Genomic DNA, 26,677 nt, shown 5'->3' on the forward strand with positions numbered 1-26,677 from the left:
GCGTGTGTGATTACATGTCACAACGTATTTAATGTGTGGTCCAAGATAACTCTTCTTCTTCCAGTGTGGCCCAGAGACACCAAAAGGTTGGACAACCCTGGAATCTCAACAACAAAATGAACATTACCTAAGGGAAGAAGCCAGGAGCACTGGAGAGGCCCTGAGGGCAGAAGGAGCTCGCATCATTTGCGTTTCTAAATGAAGCCAGGTAGGTAAGAACTACATCAAACACGGGCGTTATGCCTCCCACAAGGAGTATGCATCTCTAAACCACAGAAATATTTAATCAGAACCCATAAAGAGGTTTCAAAGAGCGAATGCCCTGATCAGATTGACCTGCCCGTTGATTTCAGTGCAGGCACAGGGTCCGTTTTTGCCCCAGGAGTTTATCATCCCCAGGGTCCAGCCCAGCGCCTGCCACCGCTGGTTCTTACCAACACTGTTGGCAGAGTGACTAGATGCAGCGCGGGGCTGTGTTTCTCCGGAAGGGCCTCTGCCGAGAGCGAAAAGCCATCCGCGGAACGGTGGGCGGGGCTGGGGCGCCCCAGGGGACCTGAAACGCGACAAACAATCCACGCGCTTTGTACCCACGCTCTCCAAGCTTTAGTTTCTACGGAGGCGGCGTCTGGTTCTCGGCGAAGGGAGAAGCTCCAGCGGCCTACGTGCAGGAGGCCGCACTGACCCGTGGAGTGGCCCGGAGCCTCACACCGCCCACTGCGTACAGGTGAGACCCGCGGCCCACGTGCGGCACCGTGGCCCGGCCCCCGGATGCCCCTGCGCGCAGCCTCGGGCGCCCCCTCTGCAGTGGGAGCGGCCGCCATCTCTGAGCGGCGGCGGAGGGCGCTGCGAGCTGTGGGGTGGCGTCTACACGGCCGGCCGTGGTGAGCCCTCAGTGAGGCACAGAGCCGGCCGGGGTGAGTTCCGCACGTCTCCAGACGGCTGGGCCGTGATCAGAGGCGGGGACCAGAGTCCAGCGCGCCCCTGCCCGACCAGGCCCTGCAATCAGCCGCTGCAGCCTCTGACCTTGTCCCTCAACTGTAAAGTTAATATTGTACTTGTCGAAGTCGAATATTATTGTTGAAAAAGTGGAAAAGCACAAGGAAGGGAGCACATGAGACGAATCCCTGCATTCCAGAGACAACCTGGGTTAGCATTAAGGTGTATTTCCCTCCTTTTCCCAGTAAGCACCATCAGGCTGCTTTTGCAGGACCTGGATCAGAAAGGGCTGTAACTTGGCTTCTTTCTCTTAATACATCATGGGCATCTACTTTCGGCTTTAAATGTTTTCCCACGTTTCTTTTTATTGACCGCACTAGATTGTGACGTTGTGTGACAGTTTGACCTCTGCATCCTTCCCTGGAGTCTGGCCCCGGTTTGACCTTCAGTTTGCTGAGTGACAGGATTGTGATTTACTTAATGGAATCCGACCCTGATAGTGAACATACACATAGTTTTCAGTTTATAGCTGTTACAAAAGCAATTTGTTAGCAGTGTTCCGTCTGTTTTTTTTTTAGCATCATTGCTTACAGTGACTCCTCTGTAAGGCTTGTAGTATTATATATATTGCAAATTGCTTCTTAGAAGAATTGTTCTCGTTTTTTGTATCTCCACTAGCATTTGGGAATACCTGGTTCAAAGAACTTTCTAACTTCATTGTAGGCCCCATTGGGTCACAGGGGACAGGGGGCAAAATGTGAACACCAGTTTGTTAAAGAGTGACCTGCCTTGTGGCTGGCCTTACCCAGAGGCGGAGCTTTTGCTGAAAGGGGAACTATGAGTATCTTAGTAATTTTAAAAACTGATTTAACTTTAGCTTGGACAAACCACTGTAGTCCTCAATATGGTTAAGTCTAAGTTAATGCAAAATTCAAGCTGGGGTTAGATGAGTCGTGGAAACCTTTTAATGTTTAAGTCATACTCTGAAAAAGGTGTTGGGTGGCTAGGGAAGGGATGATAAAAGATCATGCCGCTAGGTAGTCACTAGATACTCAAAAGCTTTCCTTAAAGACTTGTAAAAGACTTGGAGGGAGTGATGTTGTTCTCATCGGTAAACATGAAGGGAATTTGTTTTTCCATCCTTTTCATTTACAAAGTTTTGTGCTAAAATAGAAGGAATCTTTCTTTGTCATGATCATTTTCTTTTTTGGTGAAGTGGTCCTGAAAAATTAAATATATGTATTAGAGTTTAAAACTTACAGTGCCTTGATTCCTTTCCCCCAGATTTGAAACCGAGGCCTTCCCAGGCCTTCCCGCACATTTGGCAGGGTTAGGGTCCTTTCTCCGCGAACCCATTCTGCCCTGTATTCCCTTTACAAGACACATGGCTGTGCTGTCATCATCTTTTGGCCTCTGGAGTCCCTCACTCTGAGCTTAGTTCCCAGCTCAGTCAGTGCCTGGCATATAAGTGACTGATAACTATTATCATGGTGGATGGATTTAGAAGATGACACGTGTGTATTAAGTCCAGTTTGTAAGTTAGAGATCTGTGTATGACAGTGATTTCTTATTCAGATGAGTAAGGTAGAGACCAGGGATGAGGACAGCTGTGATCATCCCTCGATTAGAAGTGATGCCACATTCCGAAAAACACTACTGACAGGGCACCTGGGTCTTTTGTTTTTAACAACTTCATTGATATATAATTCATATACTATATAATTCACCCATTTAATTGGTGCAGTTCAAGTTTTTGGTATACTATAGTATTTTTTAAAGTGATGGTAAAATATATATGTCATAAAATTTGCCACTTGAAGTATTTTTAGGTGTTAACAATTCAGTAACATTAAATAAAGTCATTGTGGTGTTCAGCCATCATCACTATTTCGAAAACATTTTTACACCTTAAACAGATACTCCATAAATAAATGTTGACTGTATGAATGAATGTTGGTCATTTAAAGAAAAAAGTTTTAAAATGTTATCTTGATTTCTAATCTCCCTTTAAATTGGTTGTGTTGTTTTTTTATACCTATATCAAAAGTCACTATAGTTAAGATGGTACCATTCCTCATCTTAGTATATGATACTTGAAGCTCCTTATAATGGATAACTTGGCAATTCTTTCAAGTTTGAATGCTGAAATTACTGAACTTCTAGAGCCTCTAAAAGTTGTAGAGCAAAATTTGAATAATATCCCTAAGTTCTCTCTGCCGTGAGGGATGCCTTATCCAAGTTGATGTTATGCTGTTTGGCTTACTCTATTGCTTTGTATGTTCTTTGCTTTCATAGTTGTAGGATACCCTCCACTTTCATAGGAAATATGCTAGGGCTTAAGACTAGAAAAATCTACAAATTTGTAAGGTGCTAATAAAAAAAGGGAGGTACAAAGGGAGGTTCATCTTAGGTACAAAGTATTTTTTTAAAGATTCTATTCATCTATTTTTAGAGAGGGAAGGGAGGGAGACAGAGAGAGAGAGAGAAACATCAACGTGTGGCCGCCGGGGGTCATGGCCCGCAACCCAGACATGTACCCTGACTGGGAATCGGACCTGCAACACTTTGGTTCGCAGCCCACGCTCAATCCACTGAGCTATGCCAGCCAGGGCTTTGGTACAAAGTATTTTGAATATTTACCTAGTTTTCATTCTAAAATTCTTTGCTTTTCTTTGCCTTTTCTTTTGCTTTTATAGATGCTAATCTCTTTCTTAACATCTTTTAAAAAACAATTTGTCATTTCTGGATATTTTTAACCAAAGAAGGTTGATAATTTTTAACAAGGAGCGAGCACCCTTGGGCATCTGTAGGGTAGGGAGAGGGCTAGTCTAGGGTAGATCTTGGGAGCAAAAATTAGCGAGGCTGTTTTTCAGTAGGGTTGGCAGGGGTACCACCATTAATCCCAAATCTTCAAATATGGAGGGTTTCATATGTTTGTAAGTACGTCTGTGCTTCGGGTATCAGTAAAAAAAGCTCAATCCGCATTACAGCCCAGTTACGGTGTAGTTCGTTGCACAGGAGCACTGGGCTCTTGTTTTGGCTTGGGCCCTTCTAGTGACCTGAGCAAACCACGTAACTTTTGTGGATTCATTGTTGGCACTAGTAAATGAAGTGGGCTTGACTAAACAGATAGATTAAGTTTGCCGTTATACAGCGAACTGGCATATTCTTGGCTGCTTCCTGCAAACTCAACATTTCTTTGAAGTTATCTAAAATTTTTTAAAATTATATATTCTACCATAATGTAGCCTTCTAAAATTAATGTAAAGATTGCATTTTAAATTTGTTACCACCTGTAACATTGATACTTCCAGAAGATGCATTCCATTTATCCCGGAGTGTTATGTACTCTCTGACCTGCTCACTGCCTCACACCCGTGGGGCTTCCTCTGCCTCAGTCGAGAAGCAGGGGACCCAGAGGACCTCTAGTTCTCTTGAAGCTCTGGTGTGGTGTAATCCTTAAAATAAACTGGAGTTTATTCTCTAGTTTTAGGAAATTATAAATCCATAACACAGAAAAATATGATTAGCCAATTTGCATGACTTCTTTTCCTAAAAATTAGTGATTGCAATTCTATTGGATGTAAAAGCTGTTTCATCAGAAACTGCATGCTATTTAAGAAACAGATTGCAAAGTTAGAAAAACCCTTTGCAGATGTCATCTTTGTTGCTCTCAATCTTTCTTGCCTGCAATTCTGCTTTTTTCTTTCCTGGCTGCTAATTGGATTAAAGACTGTTTTGCCAACCATGGCATCTGGAGATGACAGTCCTATCTTTGAAGATGATGAAAGGTAAATGTCTTGGGTTGCAATAAACTAACTTTTGAAAATTTCAAGATTGTTTTAATCATTCAGAACAGTTATTTATCTGGGCTACTTTTTAAGGGACACAGTTTGTAAAATTGCACAATGCATGGATTTGCTTTTCTGTGGTGTAGAACAAGGGTAATAAACACCTGACACGAAGGTGGCCATCACTAATGTGGCATCTTTCATAGGACCAGAGGTGGGATCTCCGAATCCCAAGTTCAGCACCAAGTTCTTGGCAATCACTTCCAAATGATATAAAGCCCATTTAGTATTTCTGATATAGAGCACACAAAGTATATTACAGGGAATGAAGAGTAGGTTGTAGTTAAGAGAATAGCCTCTGGAGCCAGAGTCCTAAGTTTAAATCCCATCTGCCACTTACTGTCATTGTGACCTAAGACAAGCTCCAAGCCTCTCTGAGCCTCAGTTTCCTCGTCTATCAAATGGGGTTCATAATAGTACCTGTCTCAGGGTGAGGATTCTAGGAGTTACTATCTGTAAAGCCCTTAGAACAGCGACTGGCACACTGAGCACTTCCTGTGAGCTATGATGCTGTAATGTGACTTCTCTCCAAGCTAAAAACCTGTATCAATGTAAAAATATTTTTTCTGTTATATTTGTATTATACATGTCATTTACATAGGATATGTGTTTTATACTAAAATGTTTATATTATGTTTTAATATATATTATATATTAAAATGTTATATAAATATATGTTACATATTTAAATTGGTTTGAAAACTTGTGACTAACTAGAATCCTTCATTTTTTTATATGGTTTCCTATAGTAATGACAAGTTACTATTTTCCATAACATTTTAATTTTTGTTATAGGACATTTCTTCCATGACTTCTCAGTCTTACTTTAATGAATTAGAACATTTTTTGGTTGTTGTTAAAATTAATTCCTAGCCATTGGTTTAACTATGAAAATTTTGTAGAATTCTTGTCTTGGAATGATTAGATCTGGAGAAGAAAATCCAAAATTAAATACTGCTTTTGAAATGAGGGGAGGGAGAAGTAGAGACTTCATACTGACCTTTCCCAGCATTATTCTGTAGCCAAACTTAGAATACTATCGTGGATAAACTGATAGATTCTTAATCCTATTACTATTAAGGTGACTTTGTTTGGAATTATCTGACTGTGCACCCATATACAGTAGTTTTATCTTAAAGGAGGAGTGTCTAAGAGGGAGAAGATACTTACCTGATCCCGTAGGATTTCTTAGGTAATATCCTTTAATATTTGTAATTTCAGGGGTTTTACAAATCTGTTTTCATCTTAGAAGGATTAATTGGCTAGTCTATTACTGTCTTTGGCCTATCGTAATTGCTGTATTTTATTCCCTTAGCCCTCCTCATAGCCTGGAAAAAATGACAGATCTTGTAGCTGTTTGGGATGTTGCTTTAAGTGATGGAGTCCATAAGATTGAATTTGAACATGGGACCACATCCGGCAAACGAGTAGTATATGTAGATGGGAAGGTAGGAAAAAAAATGCTACTTTGTAAATATGGTATACAGAGAAGGTTGATTTTGTTAATGTAGATTCTTCATATGTGAATTCAGGCTTTTCTCTTATTAAAGTGGTTATCTTTATATTTTGGCCTATATCATTTTGCTGTACAAAGTGATCTAATAATAGTTATAGAATTCATTAAATATAACATCTAATATTTAAACTTAAAATGCCTTTATTTTTATAACCTTTATATCACAAATTAATAAAACTATATTTAACCAGCATTGTCTTTAATTATATTATTTCTAAAATTAAATATTAAAATTTCCCCCATTCATGCTTTTTCAATTTTTCTATTTTACTATGTAGGAGGAGATAAGAAAAGAATGGATGTTCAAGCTAGTGGGCAAAGAAACCTTCTGTGTTGGAGCTGCAAAGACAAAAGCAACCATAAATATAGATGCTATCAGTGGTTTTGCTTACGAATATACCCTGGAAATTGATGGGAAAAGTCTCAAGAAGTATATGGAGAACAGATCAAAAACCACCAATACATGGGTATTACATTTGGATGGTGAGGACTTTAGAGTTGTATTGGGTAAGTGATTGCTGTTTCTTCAGAATGTATTGGCTTTTATGACGGCTGTTCAGTTAGGTTTCTAACTGTCCAGACCTTTCATGGAAGCTTTGAATGGCGAGAATGCAAGTGCAGGTGTATTTTAAATGTGTTCTATGTGAATAAGGTGTTCATTAATTAATTTATATATACAATAGGAGGCAGATTTTATAGCAATGGATTTCAGGATTATAAACTTCGGCTTAAAAAAACAGATATTGGCATAGACATTTGTTCTTTGATATTTTACTTTAAAAGCATGTCTAAAGGGAGTTGGAAATTTAAGATTCATCTGTAAGAAGGGAATTTTTCTCTAGGAGGCAATAGGGTTAGGACTGCAGCAGATCAAAATTGTCAGAGTGCAGATAAAGTAGATTAAAAAGTAAAAAGTAAGGAGCCGTTGAACTTTAAGCTAAGTTCTGTCGTTCCAGACTTACCGTCTGTGTCCTCAGTTTCTGTGGGCCCTCAAAACTCGCAGTTTGAATATTTACCATTACTACCTTTTCTCTCTTCTGGTTTCTCCTAGTTTTCCTCTTCATGTCACTGAAGTTCAGACTGTTTAGATCGCCTCGTTAACTCAATGGTGTATTTCCTTAGAGAAGGCTGAGCACCTACTAAACAGCAGTCAGTGTGCCAGGCACTGAGGATGCAGAGATGCAGAGACCTTGTCCATGCCTTCGAGATTCCACAGTCTAGTCAGATGCTGGCAAATGACTCTAAAAAGATTCTTTTAAGAATGAAAAATGTTTATCAAGTAATAAATGCATTTAGTTAGGGAAAAACCCCAGAAACTCCTGTACACCTTATATGTTGAAGAAACAGGGTCGGTTTATCTAGAAGAAATAGATAAACCTGTGGTCTGGATTTTGTTAATTGCATTCCTGTGATGTTCCTCTGTCTTTAATATCTTTGCAAATTGGTAGTTTACTCTGAAGCATTGGTCAAATGTAGGGTTTTTTTTTTTCCTGGCAAGACTACTTTATACTTGGTTGTATCAAGAGACACGTGGTATTGTCAATTCTTAATGACATTTGCAACCACTAATACCTAGTGCCTATATCCATGAATTCATTAGCACTTACCAAATGTGGTATTCTGGTTCTATCATTTATTCATTAGGTGACATACTTCTATAATGAGAAGCGTCTTGTTACCTACTATTTAGTTACACAGAGGTAAAATTTGTATAAGAAATTCAGGAACACCCTAGCTGGTGTGGCTCAGGTGGTCAGAGTGCTGTCCCATAAACCAAAAGGTCATGGGTTTCATTCCCACTGAGGGCACATGGCTAGGTTGCAAGTTCGTCCCCAGTTGGGGCATGTGTGAGAGGCAACAGAACAATGTTTCTCACTCTCATGGATGTTTCTTTATCTCCCTCCCTCCCTTCCCGTCTCTCTAAAATCAATAAGCATGTGCCAGGAAGGAAGGAAGGGAAGAGGGAGGGAGAGAATGCTTCTTTTCCCTTTATTTATTAGTTTTCAATATTTGAATTAGCTTGTTATTTTCCTCGAAAAGGTGATCATTTAGGTTTTTTAAAATCGTTAACTCATGGATTTAAACATTTTTTGTGCATTTTAATACATTTCAGGTATTATCTTTACTGACGCTCAGAGTTTCCCCTTCTTGACCAGTGGGATGGATGCTCCTTAGATTGGCTCCTGGGTCTTGTTGACTCATCCTTGGTCGACTTTGATAGCTCACTTGCTCTGGTATGACAGGATGTCCTGGGCTGATCATTTTGAATATTTTCTGCCTAAACCTGGAATCACCCATTTCTCCAAAAGACCCGATTTTTGTTAGAGGAAAATAGTACTATTTCAAGAGCATAATATGGCATACATACCTTAAGGATTCACTATTTTTAGGTTCTCAGTGTATGGAGCAAGGAAATTATATAGATGAATGGATAGTTAGGTGGATGGATGGATGGATGGACTTCATCTAACATCTGTATGCCCTTTCTTCCACACTGAGAATCCTTCTCAAGGACACAGAGGAGGATACAATTAGCATATGACATAATTACTTATTTGCTTTGTGCCATATAACATACATAATTGTTTCCATTAACAGCACAAATACTACCACCATTAATATGATTACCAAAAATATTTTAAACATTTTTGTGTCATTTTCCAATTTACTGTATCTATGAACATAGAGCCATTATATACTATGCTCTGTTCCTTCCAACCCATAGTTATTCTGTAAGTCATTATATTACTCCACTGTGATCATTTTGCTTGTCTGAAACTTGTTCTCTAGTACATTCTTTAGGAATATTAACAATATTGCCTGAGTTTGATATGTTGATGACATTGACACATGGAGGTCAATTTGGTTAGATATAATATTCTTGGCTCACATTTTCTTTCTGTAAATATCTTAGAGCCCCAGCCAGGTAGCTCAGTTGGTTATCCCGATACATGAAGGTTATAGGTTCAACCTCCAATCGAGGCACATACAAAAAGCAACCAATGAACGCATAAATAAGTGGAGCAATACAATTGATCCTTCTCTTGCTCTCTCTCTCAAATCAATAAATAAAAATTTTAAAAATATCTTAGGTATATTACTCCACTTTCTTCAGGCATAATCTGTTACTATTAAAACATCTGGTGAGCACTGGCTGGTGTGGCTCGGTTAATTGGAGTGTCCTCCTGTAAACTAGAAGGTTGCAGGTTCCATCCCTGGTCAGGGCACATACCTGGGTTGTGGGTTCGATCTCCATGTTGGGGTACGTATGAGAAACAACCAGTGGATGTTTCTCTCACATCACTGTTTCTCTCTCTCTCTCTCTCTCTCCCATTCTTGGTCTCTCCTTTCCTCTCTCTAAAAGCAATGAAAAAATGTCCTCTGGTGAGGATTTTTTTAAAAAGTCTGATGACATTCTGATTTTCTTTCTCTTAAAAATGCTTTGTTGCCCTGGCTGGTGTAGCTCAGTGGATTGAGTGCTGGCCTGCAAATCAAAATATCACCGGTTCAATTCCCAGTCAAGGCACATGCCTGTGTTGTGGGCCAGGTCCCCAGTTGGGGGTGTGAGAAAGATAACCAATCAATATATCTCTCACACATCGACATTTCTCTCTCTCATTTTCTCCTTCCCTTCCCCCTTTCTAAAAATAAATAAATAAAATCTCTTTAAAAGTGCCCTTTTTTCCACCTAATTTTACTAGACTATATCAGGGTAATTCTTGGTTGATTTTCTCAGGTACATGGTGAATATATATTTTCAATGTATAGAATCATTTTTTAAAAAGTTTTCTTAAATTATAGTTTTAGTATTAGTTGTGTTTCTTTGCTTTGGTTTTCTTACCTATGGAAGTTTGTGATATATGTTGGATTTTTTTTATCTATCTTCTAAAGTTATAAATTTGTCAGTTTCTCTCATATTCTTTCTTTTTCTCCTTTCTTTTTGTCTGCCTACCTTCCTTCCTTCCTCTCTCCTTCTTTTAAATGGGCCTATTTTCTAGAGCAGTTACAAGTTTAAAGAAAAACTAAACAGAAAGTACGGTTTTCTCAATACTCCCTCTACCCACATCCCCTCAGTTTTCCCTATTATTGACATCTTGCATTGGCGTGATGCATTTGTTACAATTAGCAAATCAATATTGATATATCATTATTAACTAAAATCCAAGTTTATACTAGAGTTCACTCTTGCATTGTACATTCTGTGGGCTTTGCCAAATGTATAGTGTCATATTTCACCATTACAGTATCATGCAGAATAGTTTCACTGCCTTAAAAATCCCTCACTCCCTATTCAGCCCTCTCCTCCTCCCTCTCCCAGCACCTAGCAACCCCTGCTCTTTTTGCCATTTCTATAGTTTGCCTCTTGCAGAATGTCACATAGTTGGAATCATACTACATGTAGTTTTTCCATACTAGCTTCTTTTTTCTTAGCAATATGCATTTAAGATTCCTCTATGTCTTTTCAGGCCTTGATAGCCGATTATAGCTGATTTCTTCTTATTGATGAATGATATCCCATTGTGTGGGATAGCTGCAGTTTGTTTATCCATTCACCTTGGTTGCTTCCAATTTTTGGCAGTTATGACTAAAGCTGCTATATAAACATTTGTTTACAGTATGTGGACATAAATTTTTCAATCAGTTTAGATAAATAACCAGGAACTTGATTTCTGGATAATAAAGTAAGATTATATTTAGTTTTTGGAAACTTTTGGAGGCTCATCTTCATTTTTCAAAATTTCACAATGATGTGTTTAGTAATGTAGCACCTCACTTTACAATAAAATTTGAGATCTATTCTATCTTATTACTTACTAATGGAAATTTTGCTTTTGAAAGGATTAGAATTAGTGTCAATATGTTTTAACAGATTGGGTTTCATATGATGAAACCAAGCCTTTACAAAAATTTTAGAGTCCCGGCTGGTGTGGCTCAGTGGACTGAGGGCCAGCCTGCAAACCAAAAGGTCACTGGTTCAATTCCCAGTCAGTTCACATGCCTATGTTGCAGACCAGGTGCCCAGTGGGAGGCACGCAAGCGGCAGCCACACATTGATGTTTCTCTCCCTCCCTTCTCCTCTCTAAAAATAAATTTTAAAAACTTTAAACAGCCCTGGCTGGCATAGCTCACTGGATTGAACGTGTGCTGCGAACCAAAGTGTCGCAGGTTCAATTCCCAGTCAGGGCACATGCCTAGGTTGCAGGCCACGGCCCCCAGCCACCGCACATTGATGTTTTTCTCTCTCTCTCTTTCTCCCTCCCTTTCCTTTCTAAAAATAAATAAATAAAATTTTTTAAAAAAAGTAAAAACTTTAAACAGAAATAACAAAAGTAAAAACAAAACACTTTTAGAGACTTAATCAGCTGCTTTCCTAAATTGTAAGACAGTTGATAGTAACTTTTCATAGGCAAACTAGAAAAGGCTACCTAACCTATGCCAAGCTTATAGTTTGTTTTCTTTTAAATGGCCAGGAATCTGCATATCCACTGTGGCTTCTGTTGGCCTTTAAAATTTCCTCATTTCCTCCTTCTACTCCTTGCCTGTCTTTACTCTTATCTATCCATTTACAGTCCCTCTTGAGCCTGAACAAGTTAAGTTCAGCCCAAACTTGTCTTTTCGCTGATCTGGTAAAAGGACAAGGCCAGAACCGTTTACTGACGTGAGGGCAGTATTGTCTGGAGTATGTATATTGCTTGAGCTTCCACTTCCCGGACCCACCAAGCCCCAGACTCTTTTGACTAAGGCATGCATTTTTCAGATCAGTGATGAAGAGTGCAGGCTCCTGGGTCAGAGCTGTATGATGGGCACATTACTTACCCTCTGATCCCTGTTGTCCTCATCTGTAAAATGGGGATAATAATAGCGTCTCCCTCACAGAGTTGTGTGGGTGAAGCATAATAGAATACATATAAGATACTTAGCAATGTATCTCCTGTAGTGAGTTCCTTTAAAACATTATTTGTGGTTATTACTGTTGCACATGGGCAAAGAATGGACTTACCTAGAGTCTTGGGGTGAGAGTTACCTACATATTTATTATTTGACAGATTTCAATAACTATATTATGTAACTTTCTTGATTTGACATTGAGAAGTTAAAACGCACCAAGGCCAGAAAAAGCTCTTAATAACAAAAACAGTACAATATACTGAGAGGCCATATTCTGTGCCAGATACTACACTAGGCATTTTATGTAAAGTATTTCTAACCCTTATAACAGTCCACAAGAAAAATGACATCATCTTCATTTTACCTGTGAGGAAACTGAGGCCAATTGAGATTCAGACTTGCAGAAGCATACTGCTAATAAATCACAAAGCTGGGATTTGAACACAGGCCTCTCTGACCTCAAAGATCCTGTACCTTCCTTTTCACCACCCAAAGGATGTGAGGCACACGGAGGCCTGTGGGTAGCACTGGTCAGCATCGTTAGGTCTGGCAGTCACCACACCACTGAACACTCTTGGGGGGAAAGCAGAGACAACGAGAGAAAAGTGCTATTTATTATACTGAAACTTCACGTTGGGAGGAAGGTCTCTTTCTGCTCTGAAACCCTGTGCATACCCGCTCGGGTGTATCTGCAGACTCCACGGCTGTTGGTCACGTGGGCCAAGGGAATCTGCAGGTAGACAGAGAGGGCAGGCTCCAAGACGAACATGCTCCAGTGCCTCCTTTGATTCACCGAATCCACTCCCGGGCCTTACCTGATTTGACTCTTTATCAGATCAATGTGTTCATTTATAACACGTATTTATTTTGTATTTTGTTTTTAAGATTTGATTTTATTTATTTTTAGAGAGAGGGGCAGGGAGGGAGAAAGAGAAGAAGAGAAATATCTATCAGTTGCCTTAGTACATGTCCTGACCAGGGACCGAACCTGCAAGCCAAGCGTGTGCCCTGACCAGGAATCGAATCAGCGACCATTCACTTTATGGGATGATGCCCAACCAAATGAGCCACTCCACTCGGGGCATAACATGTGTTTTTGAATAGGTGATAATCATTCAGAAATAAAAATGATGTGAAAAGATACACTGAGAAATCTTGCTTCTACTCCTGTTCCTGTCCACCGTTTACTCCATAAATATACCCATTTTGAAAATTTCACTGGTTTATTTTGTTCATTAGATTCTACGTGATGTGAAATCGTATGGTCTTGCCCTTCTCTGACTGGCTTATTTCACTTAACATGATACTCCCTAGGTCCATCCATGCTGTCAAAAAAGTTAAGATTTCCTTCTTTTTTATGGCCGAGTAGCATTTCGTTGTGTAAATGTACCACAGCTTTTTTTCCACCCATCTACTGATGGACACTTGGGCTGCTTCTAAATCTTGGCTATTGTGAATAGGGCTGCAGTGAACATAGGGGTGCACATATTCTTTTGAATTATTGTTTCGGTTTTTTTCTGATATATTCCCAGAGGTGGAATCACTGAGTCACAAGGCAGTTCCATTTTTAACTTTTTGAGGTATCTCAATACTGCTTTCCACAGTGGCTGCATTAGTCTGCATTCCCACCAACAGTACAAATGGGTTCCCCTTTCACCACATTCTCGCCAACACTTGTTGTTTGTTGATTTATTGATGACAGCCATTCTGGCAGGTGCGAGATGGTATCTCACTGTGGTTTTAACTTGCATTTCTCTGATGATTAGTGACATTGAGCATCTTTTCATGTCTGTTGGCCATCTGTATGTCTTCTTTGGAGAAGTGTCTATTGAGGTTCTTTGCCTATTTTTTAATTGGATTTTTTTTGGTGTTGAGTTTTATAAGTACTTTATAAAATTTTGATATTTACCCCTTATCAGAAGTATCATTGGTGAATATGTTCTTTCATTCAGTCATTTTGTTGATGATTACCTTTACTGTGCAAAAACTTTTTAGTTTTAAAATTTTATTTTTATTTTTTTATGATTTTTTAACTTATTTTTAGAGAGAGGGGAAGAGAGGGAGAAAGGGAGAGAAAGAAACATCAAGCAACCCAGGCATGTGCCCTGACCAGGAATTGAACCGATAACCTTTTGGTTTGCAGACTGGCGCTCAGTCCACTGAGCCACACCAGCCAGGGCTGCACAAAAACTTTTTAGTTTGATATAGTCCCATTTGTTTGTTTTTTCTTTTGATTCCCTTGACTAAGGCAATATATCAGAAAAAAAAATACTGCTACGAGAAATGTCCAAGGTAAGAAGCCATAGATAATAGCCATTTTTAATAGAATTCTTCTTGTGTTTCTTCATTCAGATGGAATGAAGAGGAAGTAATATTTTATTACTTTCTTATTACATAAAATCTTTATTATTAATTTATTAGTATATTCTGATAATCCGTTCATATCAGTACATAAAGAACATTCTCATACTTTTTTTTATAGCTGTAGAGTAAGTTTAAATAGTAAATAAAATATCGAACTCATTCCAAAGTGATGAGCACTTGGGCTGTTTCTACTCTGTTACTGTTAAAGCAGTATTGAATACCTTGTTCATTCACATGCCTCCTGGAATATAGTGCACATCTCTCTTTAGGAACAGTTCATAGAAGTGCAAAAGCAGCATTGCTGAGTCAAAGATGAGTTGCATTTGTCTTCTTAGATTTTGCCCAGTTGCCCTCCGTGATGCTTTTACCATTTTGTACTCCCATACCTAGTTCCGCACAGGTTCTCAGGACAGAGCGTGTTGTTGGGTTTTTGGATTTTTGATATTCTGCTAGGTGAAAAATAGTATTTCAGTGTTACTTTCATTTGCCTTTCCCAAAATTGAGTGAGGGCGAGCACCTTTTCATGTGTTTAAGGCCTTTTTGAGTTTCTTTTCTAATAATGCCTGTTCATGTTTCTTGACCCATTTTGGGGGGGGTGGTTGCTGGTCTCTTTCTCCTTGATTGTGAGGGAGGAGTCCTTATGTTACTAAGTTTGCCCTCTGTCTGTGTTGTGAGTTTTGAATATTTTTTTCAGTTTGTCATTTCTTGCATGACTTTACTTATATGTATGCATGGTTTTGTTTATGCATAAAACTTTCCTCCTTTTATGTAGTCAAATTTACTCCATGTTTCTTTTATGGCCTCTGGTTAGTGGCGCTCCTCAGAGGCATGTTAATAATAGCTGTTACAGAAAATGTGAGTGCATGCACATGTTCAGTAGGCACACTAAGGAAAATTCCAATCTCACCACCATTGTGGTTTATTTCAGCACTGTGTGCTCTGGTCATGCACTGGGACACGCTGGGTTTCCCTGAAATAGTGGCTGTAAGTGCTTCCTGCTCGGGCTGCCACTGGGGCGCCCCTGATCATATTTCCTGGGCCCCTGTCCCGCTAGCCCAGCTCAAAGTCCTTTCTCCACTCTCTCAGTGAGGCTCCCATCTCCAGGTATGGGGAGAAAAGAATCCTTTTAAGACCATGTTCCAGAGTAGATGATCTATCTGTATCATACCAGACTAGTACCTCAGCCTTGACCCCTGGACTCCTGGTGCACACACAGGTCATACACATCTCTAGCCTTTATTATCTCAAAGCTCGTCTCCTGGTTGCTTGTTGAGTGCTGTTTTCCTTCCTGCCACTCACCGGGACACTGACATTAATAAGTGGGTCTGCCCTGGCTGGTGTGGCTCAGTGGATTGAGCTCGGGCCTGTGAACCAAAGGGTTGTGGTTCGATTCCATCAGGGCACATGCCTGGGTCATGGGCCAGGTCCCCAGCAGGGGGAATGTGAGAGGCAACCACACATTGATATTTCTCTCTCTTTCCCTTCCTCTCTAAAAATAAATAAATGAAATCTTAAAACAAAAAGTGGGTCTGGGGAATCCTGTCTCCAAAATGCATGTACAGTTGTGCATATGAGCTTACACACACACACACCTCCTGAAGTGAGCTATGGCACAGTAATGCCCGGGCGACTCCTGGCAGCAGTTGGCTCTATTGTGTTAGCACTGTACTCGGCACAGTCTACCAGGCATACCTATATTTTTTTCTTATGATCTACTAATTTTTCCTAATAATGAAATCATGACAAAAATGAAGAGATTACTTCACTATCCAGTAAGAAATTTCAGGCTCAATTTCTAATGCTGACATGCTGTCTACACTATGTGAACCCCATGGCAGCCTTTTTGGGTGGTCTTTGGTGCCATCATCCAGCTGGGTCTGTGTGAGGGGTGAGGGTGGCCCACTAGTCAGAGGTATTAAAGGATGTTCTATGCAGGAAAGTCTCTACTCACAGTGATTTGTATGACCCTCCCTTAAAGATTGTGCTGCACTATTTATTTTGTTTAACAAGTCTTCATCACTTTGTATCAGGACCAGGATTTTCTCTTAAAAGTTTCTTTGTTTCACTTTGATTTTGTGAACAAAGAATAATCAGTTTCTTCAAATTTAGGAGAATTTGAAAGCTATGAAAAGTTAATGGACTTTTAGGAATTCAGTGTATCAAACCTTTCTAAAAATAATAGAGTTAACTTTATCTTTAAATCATAGATTATAACTTTTTAAATTTGTTACTTCTACAGAAAAAGACACCATGGATGTCTGGTGCAACGGTAAAAAAATGGAGACGGCAGTAAGTGGCTTTTTGATCACCCTTCGCGCCGTGCATGTGCGTTACTGCTGAAATGCTGCTACATTGTCTAATTATGAAGGTTTTATAAATTGCCACCATCCTTAGTTGAAAACAAAAGAGATGAATAACTCTAGACTCCAAGATCTTAAAACCGTTCCCAGAAGGTGCCTGGGCAGCAAGAGTTTGGAAACAATTTAAGTTGTAAACTTGCACGAACCTCACCCTTCACCTTTCTTTTCCTGGACCAGGCTGTATCCTAAAAAAGAGTTCCCACATTAGAAAGTTCTTCCCCTGCAAAATTCGCCCTCCTGAAGCTTTACACCACTGCTTCTCAAACACGAGTGCATAAAAATCACTTAGGATCCTGTTAAAATGCAAATCTTAATATTTCCTCAAGTGATGCCAGTGCCGCTGATCCACAGGTCACACTTTGAATAGAAGGCTTTTTTCACACCATACCCTCAAAACAGATGATACTTTCCTAAAAGCCAAGTTTTTGAAAAAGAGACAATACACACAATGTCAGCTGACAACACAAAGCAGACAGGAAAGAGCACTGTCACAACCCCCAGCAGGCAAGTGGAATTTATAGACTGGCCGTGCCAAGAGGTTGCCCACGCACTGTGGCCAAGCGGGATGAGGTCCCCACCTAAACCCCAGTATGTCTGGCTCTTTCTCTCAGTGGCTTGCACTGTCAGTACTGTGGGTGGGGTGAATATAGGAGTGAATTTCAAGCTGGAAGGAAATAATAGTGGTGTAGTACATACAACACAGGGAGGGGGGAGTGGAAGCAGAGGAGACTATCTTGGGGAGCAGGGAGTGTGGGACCAAGACCTGACATCACTGGGTGGAAATTCCCCTGCGTAATGGGGTCAACTGGCAAGCACGGAGTACCTGCCGTTCACTCTGCTGCACCAGGGTTGCCGAATGAGATACCCTCTTCTCTAGTCACATTGGTAGCAAGCTGCACAATTGTAGTTGCTGCCATTATCTCCTCTATCTAATGTAGGTACAGGGAGGTGCGAAGAGGCACTTATTCAGACTATGTAGAGCCTGCCGGGTCTTGTAGCTGTTTGCTTCTGAGGAAGTGCCCAAGCCAGAATTCAAAAGTTACAAAGATGAATGCTTTTCTTTTTCTTAATCCTGGTAGTAATTCTTGAAGGGAAATTGAACCAGGATTAACTCAAAATTTATCCTCAGAGCCTGAGCTACTCTCCAAGGTCAATCTACTAAGACTTCTTTTATGCAGAGGCCTGGAGAGCTCTTCTGTATTTTATGACCGCTTTTGGGACAGCTTCAGTTACCATTAACATGGGTTGAGTACCTACTGTGGGCCAACACCACACCTAGTGGTCCCTTCTGCTCTTACTTTCCTACCCTAGCATTCTCTACATGGAGAATATGCAGTTTTGAATCACATTCCCTCCCATCCTCAAGGAATTCTCCAGTGCAAATGTGAAGAGAACATAGTTTTATGATATTAACAATGTGTTTGTAAATAAGAAGCTGAAAATAATGTTAATCCGTGATGGCCACTTCTCAGTAATTGACCAGAAACCACAAGTGTGTGGACGGTAGCCCCTTATGACCCTCATTGTAAGTACAGCCTAGTTTGCAGGGCGATTTTGGCAGCTGTGTCCAGCAGCCTCCCCAGTACTGTGCACACCTGCTTTTGCTGCCTGCGAGTTACAGCTTATTTTCTCCTCTTCCTTTTTATCTGCAAGTTTCATGACCAAGATTATGTATCTGTCAAATTGCCAAGAAGCTACTTAGAGGGACTGTATTGCTCAACTATTGCCCTGCCCTCTAAATTGATCTTTACAGAAGCACAACAGAAAGGCATTTTTCAAGGCTGGAAATAAAAAAGTGAAAAGAACACAGTGCACTCTAGGCGTAGACCCAGCCCTTTTGGAGGGGTTCAGTATGCCTCCCATGAAGAGCTGTTGGCCAAATTCCTCTTAAAGCTAGGAAAAGGCTTCTCTCCCAGATGTATCCTGTGCTTGCTTTGGTTAATTAATGTCAGCTACAGGACCTTCTCTGCCTGCTTCAGCTGCCAGGAAGCTCACAGCCAGGTTTTGAGGCTGACTGGGGTTTCTTTGCTTTCTGGCTCTTTCATTTTTATCTTCTAATCCTCCTTTTCTTCCTTCCTTCTCTGTACTACTTGGCTCCTATCTTTTTACTCAAGATCAGTAGTGTTGTTCAATAGAAATATAGTATGAGCCACAGATGTGAACTTCAAGTGTAATTTTTCTAGTAGCCATGTTTTAAGGTAAAGTTTATCTTATATTTAATTGTCTATCAAACTGGTATCATTTAATATATAATCAATTGTTTTTAGTGAGTTATCTTACATTGTTTCATATTAAGTATTCCAAATCCAGTGTAGATTTCACACTTAAACAGCATCTCTCATGTCAGACTCACCATGTTCCAAGTGCTCAATTTTGTTACATATTGCTAGTGGCTGCTGCACTGGCCAGAGCTAGTCTAGATTTAGTAGATTGTTTTTTATGTTATCTGTGTATTTTATTGTAAAGTCACTTTACATCCTGAGGAATCAGGTTTTCAGAGTGGTTAAGAACACTCCATCCCTTACTGACTAGTAAGCAAGTTATTAACTATTCTGTGCTTCAGGGTCCTCTTCATTTCTATAAAATGAAGGTAATAGCACTTCTTTGAAGTTATTGTGAAGATGCAATGAAATGATGCATGTAAACTGTTCTTGGTATAAAAACAAGTGACTAATAAATGTTTCCCATTATGTTTATTTTTACTTTTGAAAATATCCTGTCTGCATAGTACATGGTATAGGCAGAGCTGTGAGATGCATGTTTACTTTTTCTCTCCCCAACAAGATTCTTCGATTGTAGGGAGTACAAACACAGAACTTGCAATCCATAGCAGAATATAAAAGCATGTGGACACAATTTTGCAAAGCTTAACATTTAACGAATATGTACTTCATTATGCCACCCTTCTAGATGGTGTTAATGCCCTAGACAAAGATGAATATTTCTGAGCACTAATTCATCCTTTTGTTGCCTAGGGCGAGTTTGTAGACGATGGGACGGAAACTCACTTCAGTATTGGGAACCATGACTGTTACATAAAGGCTGTCAGTAGTGGAAAGCGGAAAGAAGGGATTATTCATACTCTCATTGTGGATAATAGAGAAATCGCAGAAACTTCTTGAATGACTTCATCTTAATGAAAATCTTAAGTGACAATCAGGACTTTTAAATACTGTGGTAAATAAATATGTTCACTATGTACTTCTCAGTACATTTAGTCTGCCATGTTTATGGTTGTTTTTTTTTTTTTTTTTTTTTTTTTTTTTAGTTGAAACTGTAATATGTTCCAGGGGTCAGGGGAAAAAAATTATGTACAATTGAAAAACCTGCCATTTATTTTGTAAATAATGTAAAAATGTTTCAAAGCCAAATGAAAAATAGGATATAGACCAAAATCATTAATGTTTTACAAAAGGAACTTTTATTATAATAAACACTATAAAATAAAATTGGTGCTGCTTGATTAGTGTTTCTAAAAATGGATGTCTTCATATCTTTCTAACTTCTAGAGAAGGCTGTCTCTCTAGTTCAAAGCCCTTGGTACATAAGGATATAATTATTAGTTTAAATGGAGAAAATGAGAAACATTTTCTATCTGGAAACTGAATATTAAGGAAATGTCAAATAGCATCACATATACAGGGGTTGGCAAAAGGAGGTTTACAGTTGTGAGTACACAAAACACAGTTGTTTTTTTAAATTATTTATTTATTTTTAGAGGGAGGGTAAGGAAGGCAGAGGGGGAGAGAAACATCAATGAGAGAAAAACGTCATTTAGCAGCTTCCCGCATGTGCCCAACCTGGGACCAAACCCACAACCTAGGCATGTGCCCTGACTGGGAATTGAACCCACACCTTTCAGTTTATGGGAGAATGCCGATATTTTGTACTGAATGGTAATGAAGACGTCATATCAAAACTAATGGGATGCAGATAAAGATTTACTATTATAAGCTAAAATTGATCAGCTAAGCAAACATCTTACACAATTGGAGGGGAGGAATAACAGCAAAATAAATACAATAAAGTAGAAGGAATGAAATAAAGATAAAAGGAGAATAAAACAAACATATAACAGAGGATCAAAAAAGCCAAGAACTGATTTTTTTAAAGACCAGTGTAATTGGAAAACCTCTAGAGAGACTAATTAAGAAAATAAAGAAGGCACTAATCAATACCAAGAGTGAAAGATACCACTTTCAATCCTGCAACATTAATAAACTTGTAACACATGAATTATTTATAAAAATAAATTTGAAAATGTAGTTGAAATGGACACATTCCTAGAAAATTAGAACTCATTACTATGAATACAAGAAGATATAAACATCTGAGTAGTCCTCTAGCTTTTAAAGAAATTATATTCGTATCTCAAAGAAAACATCAAACAAGGTTACTCACAAAATTCTATCAAACTTTCAAGTAGGAAATAATGTCAGTCTTACTTGTGTTATAAGGTCACAAAACCTTGATAGCAAAACCTGACACAGACCTTTAAAAAAAAGGACCAATCCCAATGATGAAATAGATCCAAAATCTCAAATGAAATATTGGCAATCAAACCCAGCAATATATATAAAAAGATAATATATCACAATCAAGTTGCTCATTCCCAGAATGTAAACCTGGTTTAATATTTCCATATCAGTATAACTCAGCGAATGAGAAAAACCATATATATGATCATCTTAGTAAAATAGAGAAGAAAAATAATTTGATAAAATTCAACATCCTTTCATGATTTTTTTTAGTGTACCATTACCAGTTTATTATAGGGGACATTATAAAAGTTACATGTGAACATACTGATGAAGAGGTCCACTAGGGCAAGGTCTGGGTGGGACCTGAGCACAGCAGCTGCTGTTGCCTGTGGATTTGGGGTGTGCCAACAGCTGGTCCGTGCATGCATTCACCAATCCAGAAGCTCTTGTTCACAATTAAAAAAAAAGCCCCATGGGAACTGAAGTTTGCTTCCTTAAACTGGTAAAAGATCCAGATTCTAGGGAAAACACCATATTTAATGTTGAAAACGTTTCCTTTGAGATCAGTAAAAGGTTGAATATTGCCTCTATTTAACCTTTTATTGCAATTCCTAGCCAATGCAGAAAGGCAAAAAAAGAAATAAAATGTCAGAACAGAAGCTACAATTGTTTGTAAATGATATATACAAAAATCAAAATAATTTCTACAAATAGGAATAAGAAGAATGTTTGGCAAGTCTGCCAATACAACAATTGCATTTCTATTGATTGCTCTGGAACTTTAAACTTTTCTTAAAACACGTTGTTGGATTCCATCTGCAGAGTTTCTGATTCAGTAAGTAGGTCTGGTGTGGGGCTCAAGAATTTGCACTTATAATCGGTTCCCAAGTGATGCCAATGCTCCTAGTCAGGAGCCCACTCTTTGAGAACTGCTATATATTAGCAACAAGGAAACAAAATCAAATATACAAGACTATACATAGAAAACTATAAATTGTACTATGTTGTCATAAATTGGGAGAGTCAATTTCTGAAGATGTCAATTTGCCTCAGCCTACTCTATCATTTAATTCCATCCCATTCAAAATTTCCATAGGTTTCTTTCTGTGGATCTCAACAAGCAGATTCTAAATATATATGAAGGCATCAACAATAATTGTGACTAAAGAACATGAACACTCAAGACAGACTCCCTGGATTTGAATACCAGCTTCTACTTTAGACAAATTACTGAACCTTCTGTGCCTCAGTTTTCTCATCTGTAAAGTGGGGGAGAACAATTGTACCTATTACATAAGATTGTTATAAGGAATAAATACATATAGTTTAGATGTGTGCCTAGCACATTTAACAGTGTGTATGAATTTGATAATAAAATAAAAATAGGGAGATGAAATCTACTGGATATCTTCTAGCATCCAGAAGCAGACTCATGCATATATGGACACTTGGTTTATGACAAAGGTGGCTCTACAGAACAATGGGGAAGGATTATTTTTCCAATAAGACACTGGGACAACTTGGTGCCTGTATGGGAAAAAACAAAATTTGGCTCTCACTTCACACTATATAAAAAAAGCAATCCAGGTAGACTGTAGATCTAAATAGAATAGGTAAAAAAATAATACTAATAAAGCATTTAGGATAATCCAGGAGAGACTACCTACCTTGGGGTAGAGAAAGATTTCTTAAATACTACACAAGAAATATTAACTATAAAAGAAAATAATGATGAACTTGACATTAAGATTAGAAGAAACTTTTAAGAGAAAGTCACACAATGAGTAGAAATTTCCAACACATATGACTGACAGAGGGCTTGCATACAATATACAGAATTTCACACACACAAAAATTTCTAAATCCATCCTCAAATTAAAAAAAAAAACAACAAAGTAACATGTAACCAAATAAATAAATGCACAAAAGACTGAAGGAGGCATTTCACAAAGGAGAAAATTCATGACTGATGTTTAGATCCTGGATCCCTGAGAAGAGGCAGAAGCATTCTGGAGTGGAGGAAGAGGCAGATGGAAAGAAGTGATTGTTGACTGTGTTACTGACCACGAACCCTGCTCTCTTCTCAATTCCAGACCTTTACATATGCTGTACCTTCTTGCCATCTGTCCTTGAAGACTCTGTTCAGAGGCCTACTCCTCTGAAAAACCTCAGCCCCTGCCCCCTCCTAAGAGCTGTTCATCCCCAGTTGTCAGGGTCACATGGTATGGTACCTTTCTGCTTTCCAACCCAAGGACCAATCTTTCACCTTCTGAAGAAGAGTGACCCCACATTACAGGCTGCCTGGCTGAGGTCTGGTGCTGACAGTTCCCATTCACAGCCTTAACCTGGCCTCTCCCCACTCCACCAAAGTGAGGAACAGTTATCATCAGTCCCATTTTACAAACTAGGAAGCTCAGACCCTGAGAAATAATAAAATAAATACTTTACTCAAGGGTCACAGAGGCAGAGCTGGATAGCAAATGTTGGCCTCTGCAGCTCAGGGTCTGTCTGCAGACATGAGGTGGATACTCAGGAATTACTTGTTCAACAAAGCCATCCTTTGTGTTCTCAGACCTGGGTCGATAGAGATGCTGTCCCCAACTATGGAAATGTACAGAGTTTCCAAAACTTTTTTGGGAAAACTTGAGAAAGTACCAAAAAGAGAGGGACCTAAATGTTTGGGCATAAGATCCAATGTTGACCAGAGCACTTAGAGCCAAGTCACTGAGTAACCAGCTCCCATGCAAGAAGCTAGCTCATCCTGCAGTTTAGACCCCAACCCATCCCAGAAGCTGCCTATCCTCTGCCTTCCACCTCCTCCTCACTGGCTCAGCAGAGCCCCTGAGAATCAGGCAGGCAATTCAGCAAGTACCTAGGAGCACCTGCTAGCCATCCTCAGCAGCTACTCCTGGAGTCCTTAGAGGGCCTACAGTTCAGGAGTCGGGGAGAGTGTATGAAAAGAGCATTCTCGACTCAGGTCTGGTATGCCTGGGGCAGTCCATTTCCCTTCCTGGCTCTTAAAGACATTCATATTCACTGATTTAACATATATTTATAAAGGTTCCCTATGGGCTGAGGAGGACCCTCTGGAAACAGTAGTCCCACTTCTGCCTGGCAATGTTCACTACTCTCCAAAACCCCTGACCTACAACATGGGGTATGTAATGATGGACTGATACCAGACAAAACTCCCTGAATAAACCATCCTTCTAGTCCTATTCCTAGAACTCTCAATGAATCTAGACCAGCCCTGGGAATGTTGAGAGGTCAACCGCCACCCTCAGCTGAGTTATTTCCAAGAAACTGTAGCCTGCTCTGAGTATCTGCACCCCATGGAAGAGAGAGCACCAAAGTGGTACAGTCTGGCCTTGACTTGGAGACTGAGTTAACTGAAGAGGCATTCTCCCAGACCTAAGGGTAACTCCCAAAGATATGAAAACTGGATGAGGGTACCCTCTTGCCTCAGGACTAGGAAGCAAGGAGTGAAGTCAGGGAAGAGACCACATGCCTCACAATTCCTTAGGTTAGTTTGTCTTGGTCATTTCTTCAAGAATCCCAGCGCTGAGGTCCACATACCTGTGCTGCCATATAGAAGAAGCCCACACATCCCAAGAGCAGCTGAAACCAGCTCACCCGTTTATTTGAGAACATGAAGGAAGACAACAAAATTAAACAATCTTTAATGAAGTTCCTATAGAAAACTCAGTCACAGGGCAAATACTCAGTTCTCTTTCCCATGTCATGAGGACTGAGAGATCCCAATAGTCTTTGGAGAAAAAGCAGTAGTTTTGCTGGATGTTGCCAGTACTCAGAAAGAGCATCCATTTACACATTCAAACCAGTAGTTCCTATTGCACATATTAACATTATTTGCCATCTAGCACCCTAAATATATGGTACCTCAACAAATAAATTAAAGAATTCCACATGGCATGAAACCATTTCAATTTGAACTAATATCCTTTTAAAAAATCACATTATTATAAGTTTTAATAAATACACTAACAGCTGGCATTTTACTAAAATACTGAGTTTTAGGTCTAGAGTTTATTCCATAAATAGTTTCCTTTTCATTTGCTTTCTGTCTTGGGTACATTTGCTCAAGTATGATGTTCTATGAAGTGAACTCTTTCATAGATACTGTGTAAAAACTATTAATATATGCCTCATTACAGAAGCAGTTGGAAGAACTGGATCACATAATTAACTGAAAAGTAACTGAGGAAAATGCTCTGCTTTTCATAAAACAGAAGCTGAAGAAAACCAAAGATACATCTTCTTATACAGAACTTCCACTAGAAATTTTATAAATATATATGCAGCAAATATATTTGCCTCACCAATAGGCTTTCAGCAAGTCTGGTTGGAATGATGCTATCATGGCAGATAATAAATATCAACAAAAGAATTAATGTTTCCATGGGTTTAAAAGATTTCCTTTGAAAAATAATCACAATTTCAAATTATATAATTGGTAGTTTATACAATTTAAAAAGGAAGAAAACTTATTTGGAAATTAAGAACAGCCACCAGTCCCCAGATGTGAATAAGTTGGCTGAGTGATAACACTTGGTCACAATTCAAAAAAAAAAGTATTTACACCTTTCTGAAAAGTACCAAATAATGAAAAAAAAAGTCAGAAAGACAAAAAACAATCTCTAGTAGCATTCCTTGGCGTGCAAAGTCAGCAGGGAAATGATTATCCATAATGTTGACAGTTTTCGTGACAAATTTTGGAAGCATTCAAAAAGCAGAGGGTGGTCATTGGGGATTGTTCAGATTAGGTTCTGTGTGATGCCTTGTTCTTAATTGAACTGAGATTCAGAATTTCATTCCCTTTATAACATCTCTGGCAGGGTCATGTTCAATTTAGTGCAAGTGCAAAATGAAAACGAAACGAAACCAACAAATGCATTAGAAGCAAAAAGGCTCATCATTAAGATCTGTAGTCTTTCCGAACTGTGTGGGCCATCCAGTTCACTTTAGTAGTCCAGCTTTCCCTGAGTGCCTCATCAAATTTTTGCTTAAACTGCTTGAGTGCTTCGTCTTCACTCTTTCCTAAGGCAAGAGAGTCCTAAAAATGAAAGGGGAAAAAACCTTGATTTTATATTTCCTCCCAAGTGATGTGCAAATGTCAAAGTCCACAGGAAGCTTACTTGGTCATGCCACCCCAGCCAAGGTGAAGAAATGTGCCTCATGTTTTTATTTAAATGCCATTTGCAGTTGGGAGAACAAACATCCAGGTAGGGTGATAATATGACCCCTGCCAAAGGGATTTTG

General features: G+C 39.2%; 2 protein-coding genes across 9 annotated transcripts in view; one reads left to right on the plus strand and one right to left on the minus strand.

Moving 5' to 3' along the window:
* The first annotated feature begins 523 nt into the window (after positions 1-523).
* FAIM (Fas apoptotic inhibitory molecule) lies at positions 524-20,379 on the plus strand. Of its 4 annotated transcripts, XM_028518359.2 has the most exons (6): positions 524-724; positions 4,669-4,727; positions 6,103-6,235; positions 6,582-6,810; positions 16,796-16,845; positions 19,892-20,379. In XM_028518359.2, the coding sequence occupies exons 2-6, from the start codon at positions 4,684-4,686 to the stop codon at positions 20,036-20,038; spliced, it is 603 nt and encodes a 200-aa protein (XP_028374160.1). In that variant the 5' UTR covers positions 524-724; positions 4,669-4,683; the 3' UTR covers positions 20,039-20,379. The 4 variants fall into 4 exon arrangements, with proteins under 4 accessions (XP_028374160.1, XP_035886613.1, XP_035886611.1 ...); XM_036030720.1 differs by lacking the exon at positions 4,669-4,727 and having other exon boundaries at positions 526-724; XM_036030718.1 differs by lacking the exons at positions 524-724; positions 4,669-4,727 and adding an exon at positions 900-1,146.
* A 426-nt stretch (positions 20,380-20,805) lies between these two features.
* PIK3CB (phosphatidylinositol-4,5-bisphosphate 3-kinase catalytic subunit beta) overlaps positions 20,806-26,677 on the minus strand; it is a 189,066-nt gene continuing 183,194 nt past the window's right edge. For 2 of the 5 annotated variants that reach the window (XM_036030716.1, XM_036030715.1), the window contains one exon: positions 26,334-26,471. In XM_036030716.1, coding sequence (XP_035886609.1) covers positions 26,334-26,471 — 138 coding nt within the window. Of the gene's footprint in view, positions 26,472-26,677 lie in introns of all 5 variants that reach the window. The other 3 variants (XM_028517978.2, XM_028517981.2, XM_028517979.2) reach the window with 3 other exon arrangements.

This window comes from Phyllostomus discolor, chromosome 7 (genome assembly GCF_004126475.2).
Source record: "Phyllostomus discolor isolate MPI-MPIP mPhyDis1 chromosome 7, mPhyDis1.pri.v3, whole genome shotgun sequence".
NCBI classification, from domain to species: domain Eukaryota; kingdom Metazoa; phylum Chordata; class Mammalia; order Chiroptera; family Phyllostomidae; genus Phyllostomus; species Phyllostomus discolor.

Excerpts from the sequence above, each read along its gene's own strand:
- FAIM (XM_028518359.2), top strand. The coding sequence starts at position 4,684 with ATGGCATCTGGAGATGACAGTCCTATCTTTGAAGATGATGAAAG. Across the intron at positions 4,728-6,102 it reads ATCTTTGAAGATGATGAAAG|CCCTCCTCATAGCCTGGAAA; the intron begins GTAAATGTCTTG and ends TTATTCCCTTAG. Across the intron at positions 16,846-19,891 it reads GTAAAAAAATGGAGACGGCA|GGCGAGTTTGTAGACGATGG; the intron begins GTAAGTGGCTTT and ends TTTGTTGCCTAG.